At 39.9% G+C, this 21,045-nt stretch overlaps 1 protein-coding gene across 2 annotated transcripts in view; it reads right to left on the reverse strand.

Moving 5' to 3' along the window:
• Positions 1-21,045, reverse strand: part of LOC150078631 (type I phosphatidylinositol 4,5-bisphosphate 4-phosphatase-A-like) — a 62,067-nt gene that overhangs the window by 22,972 nt on the left and 18,050 nt on the right. For both annotated transcript variants that reach the window (XM_090382820.1, XM_090382821.1), the window contains exons 3-4: positions 7,270-7,376; positions 4,244-4,355 (exon numbers count right to left, since the gene is read on the reverse strand). In XM_090382820.1, the coding sequence (XP_090238946.1) occupies positions 4,244-4,355; positions 7,270-7,376 (219 nt within the window). The remainder of the gene's footprint in view (positions 1-4,243; positions 4,356-7,269; positions 7,377-21,045) is intronic.

A 21,045-nucleotide genomic window follows, 5' to 3' on the forward strand; every position in this document is an offset into this window, starting at 1 on the left:
ACTACGATGGACTGAGACAGTATTTAAATTCTATACACTGGGACCAACTGATGATGTTACCAACAGCAAATTCAAAATGGAAAGCATTCAAAGAACTTATCTTGGAAGCTACTAGGCTTTACATAACAACTAAGAAATATTGTTCAAGGTTTAGGCCAAAATGGATGTCAGATGAACTAATGAGACATATGGCAGAGAAGAAAAATGCATGGGATACTTACAAATTAACACATGACACAGAAGCCTATGATAGATACAAGTTGATATGCAACCAAGTTACAAAGGAGGTTAGGCAGGCGAAGGCAGATTACGAGAAATCCTTGGCAAGGGATGCAAAGAAAAACAGCAAAGAGTTCTTTACTTATGTAAACTCTAGAAGGAAGGGGATGAATCAGAATGGTCCACTTGATATTGATGGGTCAAGTGTTGATGATCCTGCTCAGGTAGCCAACAAACTAAATGAATATTTTGCATCGACATTCACACATGAGGAGTTATTCAGCAAGGGGAATGCCAGAGGTGTATTCAACTCTAGGAGTAAGCTACAGAATCTTGAAATAACTGGGAGTAAAGTGGAGGAGAAACTGTTGAAGATAAACACAAGAAAGGCACCCGGGGTGGATGGGATCTATCCAGTTATATTAAAGGAGGCAGCAAAGGAAGCAAGCAAACCCTTAGCCATAATTATGAGAGCTTCCTTGGACTCAGGGGAGGTACCCATAGACTGGAAATGTGCAAATGTGACCCCAATTCACAAAGGAGGATCAAAGGCTGACACAAGTAATTATAGACCTGTGAGCTTAACTTCTGTTCCAGGAAAATTAATGGAGGCACTGGTTAAAGAAGCACTGCAGGATTATTTAGACAAGACTTCATAGCTCAGACACAGCATGGTTTTGTTAAGGGGAAGTCTTGCCTGACCAACGTGATTGGATACTATGATGCAGTCACAAAAGAGCTGGATGCAGGGAATAACTTTGATATTATATACTTGGATCTTAGAAAGGCTTTTGATACTGTTGCACATGGAAGACTGCGACACAAATTGGAGCAATGTGACATTGGAGGCAAATTGCTGCTATGGATAAAGGGGTGGTTGAGGGGGAGAAGACAGAGAGTGGTAATCAATGGACACTGCTCATCGTGGACTAATGTTATTAGTGGAGTCCCTCAGGGCTCAGTGTTGGATCCATTATTGTTTTCTGTATTTATAAATGATACTGATGATGGTATATCAAGCTTAATGTCCAAGTTTGCAGATGATACAAAGGTTGGCAGGGTTGTCAAGGACACTACTGACACTATGCTGCTGCAACAGAATCTGGAAAGGTTGAGCAGATGGGCTGAGAGGTGGCAAATGAAGTTTAACATTGACAAATGTAAAGTACTACACATGGGAAACAGCAACCCCAGAGCAACGTATCAACTCTGTGGTACTAATGCTAATCCAACAATCAAACAAACTTTCCTCCAGAAGCAGAAGGCCTGCCGACGATGGAGAAAAATCAGCTGATGCCGAAGACTTCAGCGCCTATAAAAAGGCAAGGGCTCTCTTCTTAAGACAGAAACGGCTTGTCTGCAACCAACGTGCCCTGGATAAGCTGAAAAGACTCCAGAAACAGAGCCACAAGCAAATCACTATGAAAGAAAAAAATATTTAAGGAATGGACTGAGCTCACTTTTCGACAGATCGACTAGTCGCATGCACAACCCCCTGTTACACCTTTTGGCCCTCCCTGCAAAACTGCAATATCACTTCTAACCATAACCCGAGCCATCTGATGGAGATTGTCAAAAAATCTTTCGCTGAAAGCTGTAGTGGATCCTGACTGGTTTCCTGTGTTTCTAATGAAAATCTGTAGTTCATATATTATAGACCTCCTAGTCCATATTTTCAATAAAATCCTAGAAAGTGGAGAGATTCGAAAGATCTGGAACACATACTTTGTTCGGCCAGTCTCCAAATGCAAGGACCACAAGCGGCCTCAAGATTTCAGGCCTACTGCCATCAGCTGTGGGTTCCTCAAGATATTCGAGAAAGCAATCCAGCCCACCAATGCAAACCACTGTTTCAATCACAGACTCCCGTACCTCCACACCGTGATTAAGGGGAGATCTACTAATAGCAACCTCCTGGACACCCTTACCAGAATCCCCTCAACAACAGGACACAGCTTGATGTCTTTTTTTTTTTTTTTTTTTTTTTTTACATAAAAGCAGCCTATGACAAAACAGCTGTAATCTCCATTCTCCAGCATTACGTCAACATCACAGGCAGGAAGAACTCTCAGCATCATTAAATAAATCCTGGAGCATAGACATCTCATATCGCAGCTTTCGGACAATTTGCATTACTACTAGGGATGTCCCACAAATGGGAGTCCTGTCATCAACTCTATTTGCCGCAGCGCTGGAGCTCTTCCTGTCATCCCAAATCGACTTTCAATCATACGCTGGTGACCTGAAACTTTACATCACATCTTCTGAACAAACTCAGGTTCTTAGCACTAACCTTGCGGGCAAGTAAAAATATTCATAACCTTCAACAATATCTGACCTCAATCGGATTGCAGATTGAGCATGCAAAGACAGCTCAAATGTCTTTCACCTGGAAGAAATCACTTAATGATATCAATCTTTCCATAAATGGATCACCCATTCAGAAGGTTAAAGCACACAAGGATCTCGGATTAGTATGGGACGAGGGGCTGACATTCCACGTTCACCTCCTGAACACAAAAACCAAAATGTACTCTGCTATGAGGGCAATCCGACAGGAACTAACGGGAATTCATGACAAACATATTTCTTTACCGAACTGGTAAAGAAATATGTTGTCCGATGTCTCTATCCCATACCTCTCTATGCAGCAACCGTGTGTCCTCTGCTCCCAGAACACACTTCAAGAAGTTCCTCGGCCTGGAATACTGGCTCCTGAAATTGCTCAACTGGCGGTCTTGCAACCAGTACACCATTTCTAGGGCTCAACTCTACATAAATCTCGAAGTCATCCCGTGGGAGCAATAGATTGTGGCAGCAAACCTTCTTACACGTGCCAGATTAATGACAGGAGGACGCGACGCTCCTGACATCACTGATCTGATAAAAACTCCCCACATTGCCGGAAGATATAAAGTGGACCCAAGGCTCCCACTCAGAATCAGTTTCAACAACCTGAAAGGCTTGAGACGCATGTTCCCAGGAAACACGGTAGATTTGATCAACAACCTAGCAATCGACCTGGAAAAATTATGCGAGCAGCATATGTACAGACGCCAGAAGCTAACGGACAAATATACAAACTTACACCTATGGGAGGGCACCAGAAGGAAAATTGCAACGACAATGCTTCCCATGACCGATAAATTTAAAATAAAGTGAAGCCGTCACTGGTCCCCTCTCTTAGCATCTATCACTCCAAAGTCGCCTGACTGTGAGCACTAAGACAGTCAAGATAGAAGAAATACCGCGGGCAACAACCGGTGATGGACTGCCTCAATTCTTTATATTTTTGTACATATTTCTCATGATTTGTAATTTACAGCACGTTTGGAAAAATAAGATCCTTTTAATTTGGGACACTTCTGTATTGCACAATGATAAACACTGTACGTTGTGTACCTTTCAGGTTTGTTTCCTCTAAATATAACCTCCGCATTCTAATCCTCTGAATGTAAATACAAACCCCCAGCTTACTGCTGTCCAGGGGGTGGCTCTTGAGCAGAGCAATAAACCGATTTAATAAATAAAAAAAAAAATAATAAAATAAATAAATGAACTACCTTTTCACTGTTCACGTGTTTTTGTTCGGTGTGGATTTACAGAAAATTAAAGCATGCTGCGCTTGCAACATATGTAAACTTTTCGCCATACTGAACATCTCAATCTTCACAGAAGGCAGTTCATCCCAACGATACTCTTCCAGCAGATTCTCCTTCGTTGGCAGTTTTGTAACTAATATATATTTGGACTTTTTACAACGTGACGACTAAAGTGTGACACGTTGTAAAAGTTCCTCTCATCAAGACGGGATTCGAACGAGGCCTTTTTCCACACGATGTGGAAATATGGTTATATTTATCATACTACTAGCTAGGTGGTGAATGCAAGTTTTCTTTGAAAATGTGAAGCAAGTATCGGGCGGGAACAAGGAATCTTCTAATATGGAGAAGATTGGCCCTCAATTTTCACAAGAATTCGACTTATGGCAATTGTAAATAAAGAAAATTCGAATGGTACTTACGATGAAAGAAGCGTTGCAATGGGCACACACCACACGGCACATTCCTGGTAACCGAGAGAAGGTCTGGTCGAAGCCTCGAGGTTCGGTCATCGCAACCTCTAAGTTTCGTTTGCTGAGGGAAATAAAAAAATACATTTCAGTTGGAAAGGTTTACGCCACTAAGGCAAGTTAGTTTGACAGAGTTATGGTAAGATATGGTTAAAAATTCACCATCTGCGCAGTGCACGTGAGCAGGAAAATGAATAAAACCAACTTAAGCCCTACAGGGCTCTTACTTCACATCCATCTTGTACACGTGAGAGAGGACGGGGGATATTTTGTTTCGAATTTCCCATCCATTTTTGAAAATTTCGGAATTAATGCCCCGAAATGTGGCTCTCGTTGAGCTAAAAGACAGAGGCATATTTCTCTACGTGGCATATTTACACTTCCCACTGGAATTTCGTGTACTCGCCGCGGCATCGCAGGGGTCATAATCATTACAACGAGATTGGTGGTGACATTCCATAATTGAAAGCCTTTTTAATTCGCTCCTGCAATCTACCAATCGGGGAAATGGCCTGCAGGAAGGAGCTAATTAAACCATGTCGAGATCTCTTTCATTTTGTAAAGGGAGCCCAGTGGCGTTTGGCATTCGCAGCTAATTCGCATCGTGTGGTGAATTACGCACTTCGACTCGTCATTAAAATTATGCGGCGAATTATTAATTTTTAGGAGCAATAATGGAACTGAGTTTGCAAGTGGCTTCCAGTCCAGGAAGGCCTAAATAGCGAGCTCTCTAGAAAAGCGCTTAGCAACGTTCATTTCCCGTTATGGAAGAGGAAACGGTAACTCCACAAGCGACATCTGGTGCCTCAATACGCAACAGACGCCCTTATGAAAATAAAACATTTCGAATACTGTATATAGATTTCAGAATTGAAAATTCTCTTTCCACTCTCTCTGTATCAAGGAGTTGTCAAGGTCAGGTGACACGTCCCCACTGACACTTTTGGTTTCAGTTTCAGAGATCAACTAGAAACATTGAATAAGCACCAGGGTATTAAACAAAGCAACTCAGTGCTTGCTTTAATACACTGATGTTTATTCAATAAGCTTCGAGTTGAATTCTGCAGCTTATTCCGTGTGCTCTCACAAATAACGAACGTCTGAACGCAGGCTCGCTACTGATAACAGATTTCCTTCCCCATCCAATCAGGAGATATTCGCGTTGGAAATACGAGGAATGACTCGGAGCGTAAAATCCAACTGCACGTTGCCAATCTATTTAATGCAATGCACGCGATGAGCTGATGTCTAATTTCACACGTTGCTTTTCTGGCGGATTCCTCTGGAGTCATTTGTACTTCTCACTCAAGTGGCTTTCGTTTGAGCGAACTGTGTAGCGCAAATGAAAGTCTGCGTGCCATCACACGCTTCCATCAGTCCACGAAAAGAAAAACATGTACCAGACCCTGTTTTTCTGATGATTAACTCTTCTTCGGCAACAACAAAATAAGCGTTAAGTTTGACCTTCTCCACGTCTGATCGACTCCTGTGACAACGTTGGTTGTTAGGCTCATGGAATTTATTTTTCAAGCGAAAAGAGATTTAGCCGGTGCTTTAAAGCTGGATTACGAAAACTGTCTTCCTCAGCCTGAGAAAGGCAGTTTTTCTCGAACAAAAGAGAGATAGTACAATACATCAATTCCTAATTCAGGTGGCTCCTCACAAGGATACACTAAACCATGCTATATAGCGCATTTCTATACCATCAGCCATATTATCAGTCACGATAATATGGAGGATGTTATTAATCTTATATTATTAAGATTACTAATATTATTGATGGGAGTTCAGTTCTCAGTCCCCTACTGTTTTCAAGATTTATTAACCATATTTCCGAAGGCACATCAAACTTACTGCCTGAGGTTGCAGATAAATATAGTTTAACGTTAGTAAAGTAGTGGAGTACGATAAAGACCTCCGGATAACTGTGCAGTTACATATGAATTTCGGTGAGTGGTGCAAATAAGTTGCTAGAACTCCTTATGGGTTTTTTTAGGAATTTTGCTAGAAGAGACAAGGAGGTGATTATTCCGTTATATAAGGCAATGGTTATGCCGCACCTTGAGTATGGCATTCAGGTTTGGAATGGCCCCTTTTTAAAAAGATTTGGATTCGTTCAAACGGTACACAGAAGGCAACCGGATTAGTCGAGGCCACGAAGAGGTGCTGTTACCACAAAAGATTTCGGTTCTGCAACTTGTAGAGCTTGGAAAAGCTGGGCACTTGCGAGGAGACCTGATCGACGTAATTATAAGGCTTTAAATGGATTCGGTAAACTTTAATTTATGAACCCGTCGTTGCTCTTTTTTGACTGATGCACAAAAAGGGACAAATTTAAATTGAAAAAGGGGCGTTGCAAGATAGATGTGCGAAAATTTGATTCAGAATCTACATTATTTTTTATTACCACCTAATTTTACCACGTAAGTACCAGTCGAGACTTAAGTCTCGACGATGTATCTTAATAAGCTCCATCTGCCTTTAAGCTGTGCCTGCCGTGACTTTGCATTTCATCGATGGCTAAACTTGTTTGAATACTGGCGCAAATATGGCAAGATATGTCTTTGCACAATTAACTCTCTTTCTTGGTCTGCATCCAAATATATAATTGCGTTGAAATTTTTTTCATTTTTTGTTGCCGGGTTTTAGGCACATCAGCAACTTAAGCCATATGGCGCCGTAATATGTCTGTAAATTGTGGTTTTCTGTAGTCGATTTATGTTTTGCTGGATGATTTCACTTGAGACCGACTAATTCAACCACCTTGAAAAAAAAAAAAAAAGCACAACAGAAATTCCTAGTGTCATTGACGCGATCTAGTCATTGAGATCATTCCCCCACCGAGGTGAAGCATGATGATTCTACACCGTGCCGAGAAGTTTAATAAGTATTTTAAACAGAAGAGTTTTTTCAAAGGGCGAATACACTTCATGCATTATTTAAGAATAAGGTAAGGCAATGCGGAAAGCGGTTCTTACCACTGTGGTCGTGGACAAACAATCCTCCGAGCGGCATCCTGGCAGATGAGAAGACAGTTGCACGGACATCTCACGTACTTTTTCTCAGCAGGAGGATTCCTGATGGGCTGTGGAAAACAAAACACTTCGTTTTATTTATTTCCATTGAAACAAGAATATAATTTTGGTTGGATAAATACAGTACTGCTTTGAGTTGACCACGATCCCAGAGCGGGCATGTAGACATATACAATATCTTATGTAGAGCGGCACAAGAACGTTAGTTCAGCTCCGGCGATATACGTAGTGTGCAAAGTGTTAAGGTCAAGCGCCACCTGTGGTTTCCCACATCTGCGCTATATGTACGTCGTGAAGAAATACAGCGGTGGTGTATTCGTCATTATAGTGTGGTGATAAAGAAACTCTGTAAAGCGGTCAGAAATGTGCGTAATGTTGTTTGAACCCCGTGTATTGTTTAATTTTTTTCTGGCCACTTCGCCACCGGGAAGGCGATCACTTGGAAAGCCTGCACAGTGCCCATCTATATCATACGGAGGTGGGCCATAACTACGCATGCATTACGGGGAACCCCGACTATCTTGTGCTCAAATCCCAAAACGAATTTGAGATCATTCTAAAAAACACAACCGCATCCACTCATAAAGTGAAAGACCAGCAGATGCCAGTAACTGCGTACCCAGGAACCCAAACTCGGGCACCAGCAGTACAGCAATATTCCTCCACCTAGCACCATGATGAAGGCCAAAAAAAAAAAAAAATAAAAAAAAAAAATAAATAAAAAAAAAAAAATAAAAAAAAAAAAAATAAACCCCAAAGCGGAGCTAATACACGGTTTAGTAATGGGCTATTTAGCATTAGTATTAGTAGAGGCATACGATGCAAGAAAGCAAGCTTATTCAGCATCAGCCCAAAAAAAAAAAAAAAAACCCTCTCCCATTTCACCCCTCCGTTCGTTCGAAATACCTGTCCAGTTGAGCTTTAAATTTGTTTAGGCTATCAACTTCAACAACAAGTGATGGAAGTCGGTTCCACCAACCAACCACCCGCTGGCCAAAGGCAAATTTCCGCACATCTATCCGACATCCGTCCTTCCTCAATTTGAATTTATGCCCTCTGAGGTGATTATTTTGAGAAAGATGAAGAATCCCATTGGCATTGAGCATGCTCAAACCATTCAAGGCCTTATACACCTCTATCAGATCACCTCGCCGGTGCCTAGTCTCCAGACTCTGTAATTTGCAAAACTTAAGCCTTTCTTCGTAAGAGCACCCCTTTGTTCCATTTACTAATCTTGTTGCCCTTCTCTGTACCCGTTCCAGCAGCTCTACATCCTTCTTGAAATGAGGCCTCCAGACCTGTAAACAGTACTCAAGATGTGGCCTAACCATTGCCTTATACAAGGGAATAATCACCTCCTTATCCCTGCTAGAAAAATTCCTGTATATCATTGACAAGACACCATGAGCTACTCTTGCAGCTCGTCTGCACTGCTCAGAGAACTTCATATCTCCCTGCACAATTACCCCCAGGTCCTTTTCATTCTCCACCACTGTCAGTGTGGTACCGCAGAGTTGATACGTTGCTCTGGGGTTACTGTTTCCCATATGCAGTACTTTACATTTGTCAATGTTAAACTTCATTTGCCACCTCTCAGCCCATCTGTTCAACCTTTCCAGATCCTGTTGCAGCAGCATAGCGTCAGTAGTGTCCTTGACGACCCTGCCAACCTTTGTATCATCTGCAAACTTGGACATTAAACTTGATATCCCATCATCAATATCATTCATAAACACCGAAAACAACAACGGACCCAACACTGAACCTTGAGGAACTCCACTAATAACATTAGTCCACGTTGAGCAGTGTCCATTGATTACCACTCTCTGTCTTCTGCCACTCAACCATCCCCTTATCCATAGCAGCAATTTGCCTCCAATGCCACACTGCTCCAATTTGTGCAGCAGTCTTCCATGTGCAACAGTATCAAAAGCCTTTCTAAGATCCAAATATATAATATCAAAGTTATTCCCTGCATCCAGTTCTTTTGTGACTACATCATAGTATCCAATCAAATTGGTCAGGCAAGACCTGCCCTTAACAAAACCATGCTGCGTCTGAGCTATAACTGAATTCTTGTCTAGATGATCCTGCAGTGCTTCTTTAACCAGTGCCTCCATTAATTTACCTGGAACAGAAGTTAAACTAACAGGTCTATAATTACTTGTGTCAGCCTTTGATCCTCCTTTGTGAATTGGGGTTACATTTGCACATCTCCAGTCTATGGGTACCTCTCCTGAGTCCAAAGAAGCTCTCATAATTATGGCTAGGGGTTTGCATACTTCCTTTGCTGCCTCCTTTAATATAACTGGATAGATCCCATCCACCCCAGGTGCCTTTTTTATGTTTATCCTCAACAATCTCTCCTCCACTTTCCTCTCAGTTATTACAAAATCATCCAGCTCACTGCCAATGTTTACTTTACCTACATCATTCTCCTTCCTGAATAACTCCTCATGCGTGAATGTAGATGCAAAATACTCGTTTAGATTGTTAGCCACCTGAGCAGGATCCTCAACTGTTGAACCATCAATATCCAGTGGACCAATCTGATTCATCCCTTTCCTTCTCGAGTTCAAGTATGTAAAGAACTCTTTTCTGTTTTTCTTTGCATCCTTTGCCAAGGATTTTTCGTAGTCTGCCTTTGCCTGCCTAATCTCCTTTGTGACTTGGTTACAGACCAACTTATATCTATCATAGGCTTCCATGTCACCCATTAATTTATATGTATCCCATGCATTTTTCTTCTCTGCCACATGTCTCATTAGTTCATCTGACAACCATTTAGGCCTAAACCTTGAACAATATTTCTTAGTTGGTATGTAAAGCCTGGTAGCCTCCAAGATTAGTTCCTTGAATGCTTCCCATTTTGAGTTTGCTGTTGGTAACATCATCAGTTGGTCCCACTGTATAGAATTTAAATACTGTCTCAGACCATCATAGTCGCCTTTACGAAAACAAAAACCCTTCCCTTTACCTCTGATGGTAGTTACCTCCTTGAGTAAATCCCACTTCAACACACTGTGATCACTGCCACCTAGTGGTTCATTTATCTGCAGGTTCTTAATGCATGAAGAGTCACTACTGATAATCAGATCAAGAGTATTGCTCCCTCTTGTTGCCTCACGAACATGCTGGTGTAGAAAACAATCATCCAATAAATCCACAAAAGCCTTGCTAGTGTGCGAGTGACCAACCCACAAATTCCAGTCAATATCTGGGAAATTAAAATCCCCCATTATAAGACTCTCTGATTTACTGGCCCACTCTATTTCCCTGTACAATATCTTATTATACTCATCAGAGTCATTAGGCCTATAGCACACTCCTACTCTCAATTTTGATTTCCCTATGCTTATGTCACACCAAACTGATTCGGCACTGCCCTGTCCATCGATGTCGACTGGCTTCACTTCCTTGGACTTTATGTGTTTCTTAATTAATAGCATAACCCCTCCTCCCCTCCTGTCCTGTCTATCCTTTCTACACACATTGTATTCCCCAAATTCCAGTTCCGCATTACTTATATCTGTGTGACACCACGTCTCTGATATCCCAACAATATCTGCCTTTGATGTTTTGAGCAATACCTCAAATTCATCAAATTTATTTACCAAACTCCTAGCATTGGTGTACACGCAGGTATACATGCACCTGTTTCTATTCTTAGCTACCCTAACACAACCCATGTGTTTACTTGTAACGCAATGACTACCAGCAGCGCCATCGTATTATATGCCAGTGTAAGTGCATGTCGCGCAGGATTAAAAATCCGAAATAAACGACGGGGAAGCTCTTTTCCCTCCGCCTAACTACAGATTGAAGAAGCCTTTAGAAATTCCTCCAGTTTACAATGAAACTCGAACCCAGCCCTCTTCAAACAAGTCACAGGTGGCGAAATTACCGTACTATCACGGAGGATTCCCTTGTTCTATCTGATATTTATTAATACGTTAAAGTTTGCCAATGGTACAAAGGATAGGAGAATGGCAAGTTATGCTGCTTCAACAAGACCTAGATAAATCATTGAGTTGGTCTGAAATAAAAATATATGTTAAAATTTAGTAGTACTGTAATCGTATATGAATCATGTTTTCTTTCACTGGCACAAACTAGAGAGAACACGCACTTAAATTGAGCAAGGATAGCTGCAAAATATGTATATTCACGTTTAGACTAAAATTATTAATTAATTTAATAATAGGCTGGGCAGATTTGCCATTTTTAATACTCACTAATCGCTCATACCAAAATTATGGATCTCTCTAACAATAACTTTCATAAGGGGAACTCCACAAGGTTCATCGTTGGGGCCACTTTTATTTGACAACAATCTCATGGCTTTCTGAGGTGGGGGTAAAACAGCAATGGTATGAAATATTTTATTCCTTGTTAAAATAAAAATGATTATTCTTATCTTCGATTAGTATAGAGTTTTAAACTTTGACCTGCTCCTAATGACTTTATTAACACAGCAAAATACAATGTAATTATATTGAAACTATTATTCGAAACTTTTAACGCTTGAATAATTAATAAAAGCATTGTATCAGTTCTGCATAAATGAAAAAAAAAAAAGCATTTCGTGCAACCGTAAGTCACGTGAAGTTCTGTGAGCGGTGCAGACTGCTAGGATAGCTCACGGGGTTCTGTTAATGATATGTGGAGCCTTTGTCAGCTGGGAGGTAAGGAGTACATGAATAACCCATTGTATGTGGCAAATGTAAGGTCGCATCTTGAGTACTACACACAGGTCTGGAAGCTTCATTTAAAAAATAATGTGGATCAGTTGAAAGGGTGCAGAGAAGAGCAAAAAAGGTTAGCGGGGGTCACTCATCAATATGCAGAGTGCTTATGAAGTATTTTGCCACTTAAAAAAACAAACAAAACTTATTGGTCGTATCTAGAAACGGTTTTTCTATGTGGGAGTTCTTTAACAAAAAAAGGAGGTTCGTTCGAAATCTGACCACCAAGGTCAACTTTCGAAATTCCGCACACAATACAGTATAGTAAGCGGGCATAAGACTGGGCATTCTATTCTCCTTCAAAATTTCTATTATTCCAATAGAAATTTTGAATCCCAACGAATTCAGCAATTCTGATGGATTGCGTCCTTCATATTTGAAAGATTTCTCTCGTTACACCTAGTTAATTTTTTTGAATTACTTCTTGTGATGCTAACGGACGACCACTTCTAAGGTTAGAAGTTAGGCCTTCGAAATGCTTTACAATATTTAATACAATCTTCTGGAACAAGCAGGCCTTGGAGTCAATTTTCTTTCTTTCTTTGATATGCCCTAAGGGCTGCAATTACACTATTGCTTTTCTTGTAATAAAGTTCCAATGAAAAGGGCAACATTTTTGAAACTAACTTCACTGGATAGGTTACTTATGTTTTGTCTTTAGCTTGACGATGAACAATAAGATTATGACAAGCAAACATTCGAATTCAAAGAAAAATGAAGCGCTGCTTCTTTACTTTTTCATTTCATCAACGTAATACAGAAGGATTTTGATAAATCTTCTTTACCATGCTACGAGACCTCCTCATCTATTGTGAAAGTTTATGCAAAATTTTTATTGGGCTTCGCAGCTAGATTTCCCAGCTGCATCAACCCTCTCTGGCGTACTTGATGATGGTTGGCCTGCATGATATTTCCTTTCGTCTGAAAACAGACTATTCTTTCAAATCAACTGATTTGGTTTGTTGGTCCATCACACACACGCGCGCCAAATGCAGTAGGTATCTTCTTTGAGCAAAAACCATTGAATTCCCGTTTCAGTACTTAAGAATGCATTTGCTTAAAGTATGCCGCCATTTTCTTCGGGTCAGCTGGACAGTATTCACTGTTGCCAAACAAACCAAATTTCCAAACTTTTGCACAGAGTCCTGGAGATAAACAGCGTAGAATCTCCGTTATTTTATCTCCAGGATTAAGTAATTTTTGAAAACCACACAGAAAAAAATGTTCCAGAGGAATGGAAAAACCGAATTAAATGAATAAAAGATGAGACTTTTCTGCAGAAGAAACTGGAAAACTATGGTAAAGAACAAACATTCAAACCACAGAATTTAGTTACTCAAAACATTAAACTATTATCAAAACTTTAAACTGATCCTGAAATTCACAGTGTCAAGTGCTGATCAGTTAATTACGACACGCGGGTCAGTGGGTAACCTAACTGCTACGTACCGGCTGACCCACTAAATAGAGAAGAAAAATAAAGGATAATAGTAACTTCCAATAAACTTAAAAAATAAATGAGGATAGCCAAAAATACCAAAATAATAAATATTAAGGTGGCGACTACATGACTCCCAATTTACGAACATCATATGAGTAATGATCCTTAAAATCGGAAAATAATAAGAAATTTCGCGTTTTATTAAAAGAAAGAACATTGTCTTTACTCATCCATCACTCAAATTGATTCACCAACTCAGATATATGTAGATTGTTTTTCTCAGGAGACGAACAATACCGCGAAGAACTGGTGTCAATTCTTTGAGGTATTGGTGATTTCTATTCATCATATTAGCATTAGCAGAGGCATTTGATGCAAGAAAGCAAGCTTATGCAGCATCAGCCAAAAAAAATAAATAAATAAATAAATAAATAAATAAATAAAAATAACCACTTCCACTTCACCCCTCTGTTCGTTCGAAATACCTGTCCAGCTGAGCCTTAAACTTTTTTAGGCTATCAACTTCCACGACAAGGGATGGAAGTCTGTTCCACTAACCAACCACCCGCTGGCTAAAGGCAAATTTCCTCACGTCTATCCTACATCTGTCTTTCTTCAATTTGAATTCATGCCCTCTCAAGTGATTATTCTGAGCAAGAGGAAGAATCCCATCAGCATTGATGCATGCTCAAACCATTCAAGGCTTTATACACCTCTATCAGATCACCTCGCTGGTGCCTAGTCTCCAGACACTGTAATTTGCAAAACTTAAGCCTTTCTTCGTAAGAGCACCCCTTTGTTCCATTCACTAATCTTGTTGCCCTTTTCTGTATTCGTCCCAGCAGCTCTACATCCGTCTTGAAATGAGGCCTCCAGACCTGTATACAGTACTCTAGGTGTGGCCTGACCATTGCCTTATACAAGGGAATAATCATCTCCTTATCCCTGCTAGAAAAATTCCTATATATATCATTGACAATACACCATGAGCTACTCTTGCAGCCCGTCTGCACTGCTCAGAAAACTTCATATCTGCCTGCACAACCACCCCCAGGTCCCTTTCATTCTCTACCACTGTCAGTGTAGTACCACAGAGTTGATACGTTGCTCTGGGGTTGCTGTTTCCCATATGTAGTTCTTTACATTTGCCAATGTTAAACTTCATTTGCCACCTCTCAGCCCATCTGCTCAACCTTTCCAGATCCTGTTGCAGTAGCATAGTGTCAGTAGTGTCCTTGACAACCCAGCCAACCTTCGTATCGTCTGGTAACTTGGACATTAAGCTTGATATACCATCATCAATATCATTTATAAATACAGAAAACAATAATGGACCCAATACTGAACCCTGAGGGACTCCACTAATAACATTAGTCCACGATGAGCAGTGTCCATTGATTACCACTCTCTGTTTTCTCCCCCTCAATCACCCCTTTATCCATAGCAGCAATTTGCCTCCAATGCCACACTGCTCCAATTTGTGCAGCAGTCTTCCATGTACAACAGTATCAAAAGCATTTCTAAGATCCAAGTAAATAATATCAAAGTTATTCCCTGCATCCAGTTCTTTTGTGACTATATCATAGTATCCAATCAAATTGGTCAAGCAAGACTTCCCCTTAACAAAACCATGCTGTGTCCGAGCTATAACTGAAGTCTTGTCTAGATGATCCTGCAGTGCTTCTTTAACCAGTGCCTCCATTAATTTTCCGGGAACAGAAGTTAAACTCACAGGTCTATAGTTACTTGTGTCAGCCTTTGATCCTCCTTTGTGAATTGGGGTCACAGTTGCACATCTCCAGTCCATGGGTACTTCCCCTGAGTCCAAGGAAGCTCTCATAATTATGGCTAAGGGTTTGCTTACTTCCTTTGTTGCCTCCTTTAATATAACTGGATAGATCCCATCCACCCCAGGTGCCTTTCTTGTGTTTATCTTCAACAATTTCTCCTCCACTTTACTCTCAGTTATTACAAGATTCTCTAGCTTACTGCTAGAGTTGAATACACCTCTGGCATTCCCCTCGCTAAAAATAACTCCTCATGTGTGAATTTCGATGCAAAATGTTCATTTAGTTTGTTAGCAACCTGAGCAGGATCATCAACAGTTGACCCATCGATATCAAGTGGACCAATCTGATTCATCCCCTTCCTTCTAGAGTTTACATAAGTAAAGAACTCTTTGCTGTTTTTCTTTGCATCCCTTGCCAAAGATTTCTCGTAATCTGCCTTCGCCTAACCTCCTTTGTAACTTGGTTACAGATCAACTTGTATCTATCATAGGCTTCTGTGTCACGTGTTAATTTGTATGTATCCCATGCATTTTTCTTCTCTGCCATATGTCTCATTAGTTTATCTGACATCCATTTAGGCCTAAACCTTGAACAATATTTCTTAGTTGGTATGTAAAGCCTAGTAGCTTCCAAGATAAGTTCTTTGAATGCTTCCCATTTTGAATTTGCTGTTGGTAACATCATCAGTTGCTCCCACTGTATAGAATTTAAATACTGTCTCAGTCCATCGTAGTCGCCTTTACGAAAGTAATAACTCTTCCCTTTACCCCTAATGGTAGTTACCTCTTTGAGTAAATCCCACTTCAGCACACTGATCACTGCCACCTAGAGGTTCATTTACCTGCAGATTCTTAATGCATGAAGAATCACTACTGATAATCAAATCAAGAGTATTACTCCCTCTAGTTGCCTCCCAAACATGCTGATGTAGAAAACAATCATCGAATAAATCCACAAAAGCCTTGCTAGTGTGTGAGTGACCAGCCCCCAAATTCCAGTCAATATCTGGGAAATTAAAATCCCCCATTATAAGACTCTCTGATTTACTGGCCCACTCTATTTCCCTGTACAATTTCTTATTATACTCATCAGAGTCATTAGGCCTATAGCACACTCCTACTCTCAATTTTGATCTCCCAATGCTTATGTCACACCAAACTGACTTGACTCTGCACTGTCCAGCGATGTCGACTGGCTTCACTTCCTTGGTTTTTATGTGTTTCTTAACTAATAGCATAACCCCTCCCCCCTTTCTATCGACGTTGTACTCCCCAAATTCCAGTTCTGCATTCCTTATATCTGTGTGACACCACGTCTCTGAAATCCCAACAATATCTGCCTTTGATGTTTTGAGCAATACCTCAAATTTATTTACTAAACTCCTATCATTGGTGTACATGCAAGTATACATGCACCTGTTCTTTTTCTTAGCTACCCATGTGTTTACTTGCACCCCAATGATTCCCAGCAGTCTCTGAAATATCCTGCAGCTTATTTTCCAGGCTGCTGCTAATTCCAATAGAAGCAGTGCAAGAATCACTTTCACCTCTGCCAGTGGCTACTGTTAATCTATTCGTCCTTGTATCCCCCCAATCTAGCAGTTTTCCGACCCACCTAACACTGCCTCGATAGCATCAGCAAACATTCTTGCACCCTTTCTATTTAAGTGTATCCCATCCCTGTAGAAGCAGTCTCTCCTGTTAACAAGTACAGACCAGGCTGAAAAAAATTCTACCCCTTGAGCCTTGCACAATCTTTCCAGGGCCGAATTGATCGACAGGGCTCTCATCATATACTGCCTCCTATCGTGTCTGGGCAGAATTTTCCAGATCCTTGCAGCAGCATAGTGTCAGTAGTGTCCTTGACAACCCTGCCAACCTTCGTATCGTCTGAAAATTGTTTTTTTTAGCAGTTTCCCAAGCTTCGAATTTTTCACACCAACAACAACATCATCACTCAGTCACTGTCCAGCTGACGTGAAGAAAATGCCAGCGTACATCGAGCAAAAAGTGTATATTCTTAACGAACTACTGAAACGGGAATTCAATGGTTTCTACTCAAAGAAGATACCTACAGCATTTGGCCGGCATGCATGTGATGGACCAACAAACCAAACCAGTTGGTTTGGTAACATATTACATTTGATTACATTACATTTGGTAAACATATTACATTTGAAAGAACAGGCAATATTTTTAGACTAAAGGAAATATCATCAAGAACGCCAGAGAGGGTTGATGAAGGTCGGAAAATGTTTCTGCGAGGCCCAAGGAAAAGATTGCATTGAGGATGTCTCGCAGCACGATAAGGAAGATTTATAAAATGACTTGTCTGCACATCCTTACAAATTTCAACCAGCCAGCCACTAAAGCCAAATGAAAAAGAACATCGTATTCATTTTGTCACAGAATCCAGTGTATTTGAACTCGTACCCTGGAACTGTAAATACATGTGCTTTCCAGCATGACTACTAAATATGGTACTGTTTTTGTATTTTACCTTGTGAACTCCTTTGACTGTGTGGCCGTTCCGGAGTACAAATACAGGATGTCCGAAAAGTCTGGAACCAATGGTAAAAATATGTTTTTCTTTACAGGAGAAAAATGGATTAATACTGGATGGAAGGTGGAGATAGTCCTTAGTGGTCGTCAAGGATGGACCCAGAGGGAAGTGGCGGACGAGTTTAATGCTAGACATCCTGAAAGGAATCCAATAACGTATTGCGCAATTGGGAAACTAGTGAAGAAATTTAAAGCGACTGGACCTGTTGCCGACAAGCCTCAATGTGTTTGCCCTTCTGTAAGTGAAGACAGTCGAATTGGGAGTAGAGGACCAGTGAAGTGGGCACCACGTTCACCTGACTTTAACCCGCTGGACTTTGCATTTTGGGGATTCCTGAAGGCACAGGTGCATGCTGTAAAAATTCGAGTTGTTCGTCATCTTAGGGAGAGAATTACCAAGACTTGTGCTGCTGTCGATCCCAATATGCTGAAAAGAATCCAAATAAACATGGTACACCGGCTGAGAAAATGCGTGGAGAGTCAGGGTGGACACATTGAACACACATTGTAAATGAGAGTAATCATATGAAGTGTAAATCCCATTGGTTCCAGACTTTTCGGGTAGCCTGTAGAAAATTCACTTCATTCAAATCACCGTCAACATATACAGAAACAATACATAACGGCAAAATATGATCGAAGTCGCTGATACCCCTAGAACCCAAAGCCAACGCTGAAAATTACCGTTAAAGTATTAAACGGTGTGTTCATAAAGAATTCATTCCACTGCCTTGGCTAACGGATTTATGATACAATTCGACAATATAAATGTGTTATCTTGTAATGATCGGGTAAGCTTAGATTAACTCCAACTTCACATTTTGTCAATATGTCTGAAAACCACTTTGATAAAGTTTCTGGAAAGATATGAGGCCCCTTTGAGTAATTATTTTCAGATTTTTAAATTTCTCAAACTCGTATATTCCTTTAAAATATATTAATAAGTTCTTTGGACTGTTGTCCATGTTTTATTGACGAGGCAGCAAAAAAAAAAAAAAAAACCAATTGCCCAAGAAATTTCATTGATGAGAGATCAATGAAATTTCTTAGGCAAATTTTCGTCCGGTGTTTAGCAAATAAAATATGTAAGTAATCGCATGCATATATTAAAGCGTTCACCAAACTGAAAAAAAAAAAAAAAAAAAAAAAACTCTTCAGCTCGCCATAGCAAATTTCTATTATAACGAATCCGAAAGCTTGACAACTTTCTTTGTCAAGCTTTAATGTCAAGCTCAACCTTAATTAAAGAAAGCAAATTACTTTTTTTCTGGTAATAATTATATAATTAATTCAGAACAGCCTGTAATCTTGCAACCCAGTTTGCAATATCATTAAAAATAAAAAGGAATATTAAATTTAATTAATATATACAATTGTCCACCATGCTCGTGGACATGCTTTCACTCTCTTATACTGGCATAACTCTACTACGAATATGAATAGACAAATGGACTAAGAAAATAACAGAATGATAACCAAGAGGAGCTAAATGAAGACGTGGAAGACAAAAACGGAGATGGGCAGATGAAATTCAAGAGTTCGTGGGCAGTGAATGGATGGCCATTGCACAAAACAGAAGAAATTGGAAAGTTATTGGAGAGGCCTTCATCCTGCAGTGAATTGAAAATGGCTGATGATTATGACTACGAATATGTTCCCCAATGTTAGTGAATGTAGTTTTAGCATTCTACTTCAGTCTATTTTTAATACAGGCCAGCTTGGACATTAATTGGTGAATGCCTCTGGGGTTTGTGAAAATTATCTGGATGCTAGCTTTCTTGTAGGGAAAAATCAATATTACGTGTCGCACTAAGTGCTGTACTGCTTCTCAAATACCTCTGCTGTCAAACAAAAGTTGAAATTGTGGGGTACACTCCGTTTGTCATTATGCTTACTTCAAACTATTGGCCATTAGCTTTTATATTCATCGAATTCAAGAAAGAAGAAGCACCTAACAAGAACTGATTCTAGGCAATTCGGTTTTTATTTGCGTTTTCTCGGATGATAAAACCAATTTCACTTTTCTTCCTGAATTAATTTTACCTCCATAACTCTGAGATTACTTTAATAACAGTAATAATAAAACGTTTTAGTAATCATTCAAAAATCTCTTAAAAAATAATAAAAAAAAAACTCGTAAAAATCTCACCGAGGTTTCCAGTCGCTCGGTACAGCAATCGATATTAGCGGTAAACTAATGGGAGTCCACGCGCGCACCATTACATTCGATCAATGCTATACTTTTGAAATAGCCCGGGAAGAAATATTACGCAGAGCTGGGCTTATTACTTGCCCATGCCCGTTGCAAGCAAGATTACCCGAAGCAGATTACTACACAAGGGGTGACCTTTGGGAGCAAAGCGAATTCCATTCAAGGTGAAAAGAATTAATTAATTAGAACCAGAAGATAAATCTTCGAGCATCTTTAAAAACAAAGAGGGAGGCAGAATATAACATCGCTGGGCGATAACTCGCTTTGTTTCGTTTTTTAATTTTGGAGCAGGAGAAGAAGCAACATATTCTGAATCGAGTCTTCACTTTTTAAGAGTTAATGTCTTCGATTGCTATTAATTTTTCGATTTGAGTCTCCATTAAAGTATTTCCAGAATCGTTGAACAAATTGGTTTCTTTCCTAGTTTAGAGGTCAGGAATGCATCCAAGGGGAATATTGGAATTAAGGAGAGAGAAATCAAGCATTTATAACTAATTAAAATAATTTTTTTGAAGCAGGTGAACCACCAGATGATACTATGAAGGAAAAGAAAAATGTTTCCTTAAAAAGGTATCTTTTTTTTATACTCCGATATCTTCTTCCAAAGGGGCCCGAAAGGTTTACATCTCCATTGTATCTGCTTATGGGAGCGATAAACCAGGACCACAGTTAAACTTTTGATATATTATTTTAATTATTAAATTAATAATGATAATAACATTCAGTTGGTGGTGCATTAAAGCCTTCGTCATAATTTCACATACAGTGTGCAGAGACAGAAAAAATTGTTTTTGTCGAGAGAGAATATTTTGCGAATAACTTCGAGTAAAAGAATGCTAGAGACATTAATCGTAAGTCTTTAATGTGTCACAAAATGGTTAAAATAGACATCACGATCACAGTGTAATTGAGTACGATGAATCATGTTTTAAAACTGCCTCCAGCCTGTTGATATTTAATCCTTCCAGAG

Source organism: Mastigoproctus giganteus, chromosome 10 (genome assembly GCF_048544385.1).
Source record: "Mastigoproctus giganteus isolate SK-2022 chromosome 10, ASM4854438v1, whole genome shotgun sequence".
Lineage (NCBI taxonomy): Eukaryota > Metazoa > Arthropoda > Arachnida > Uropygi > Thelyphonidae > Mastigoproctus > Mastigoproctus giganteus.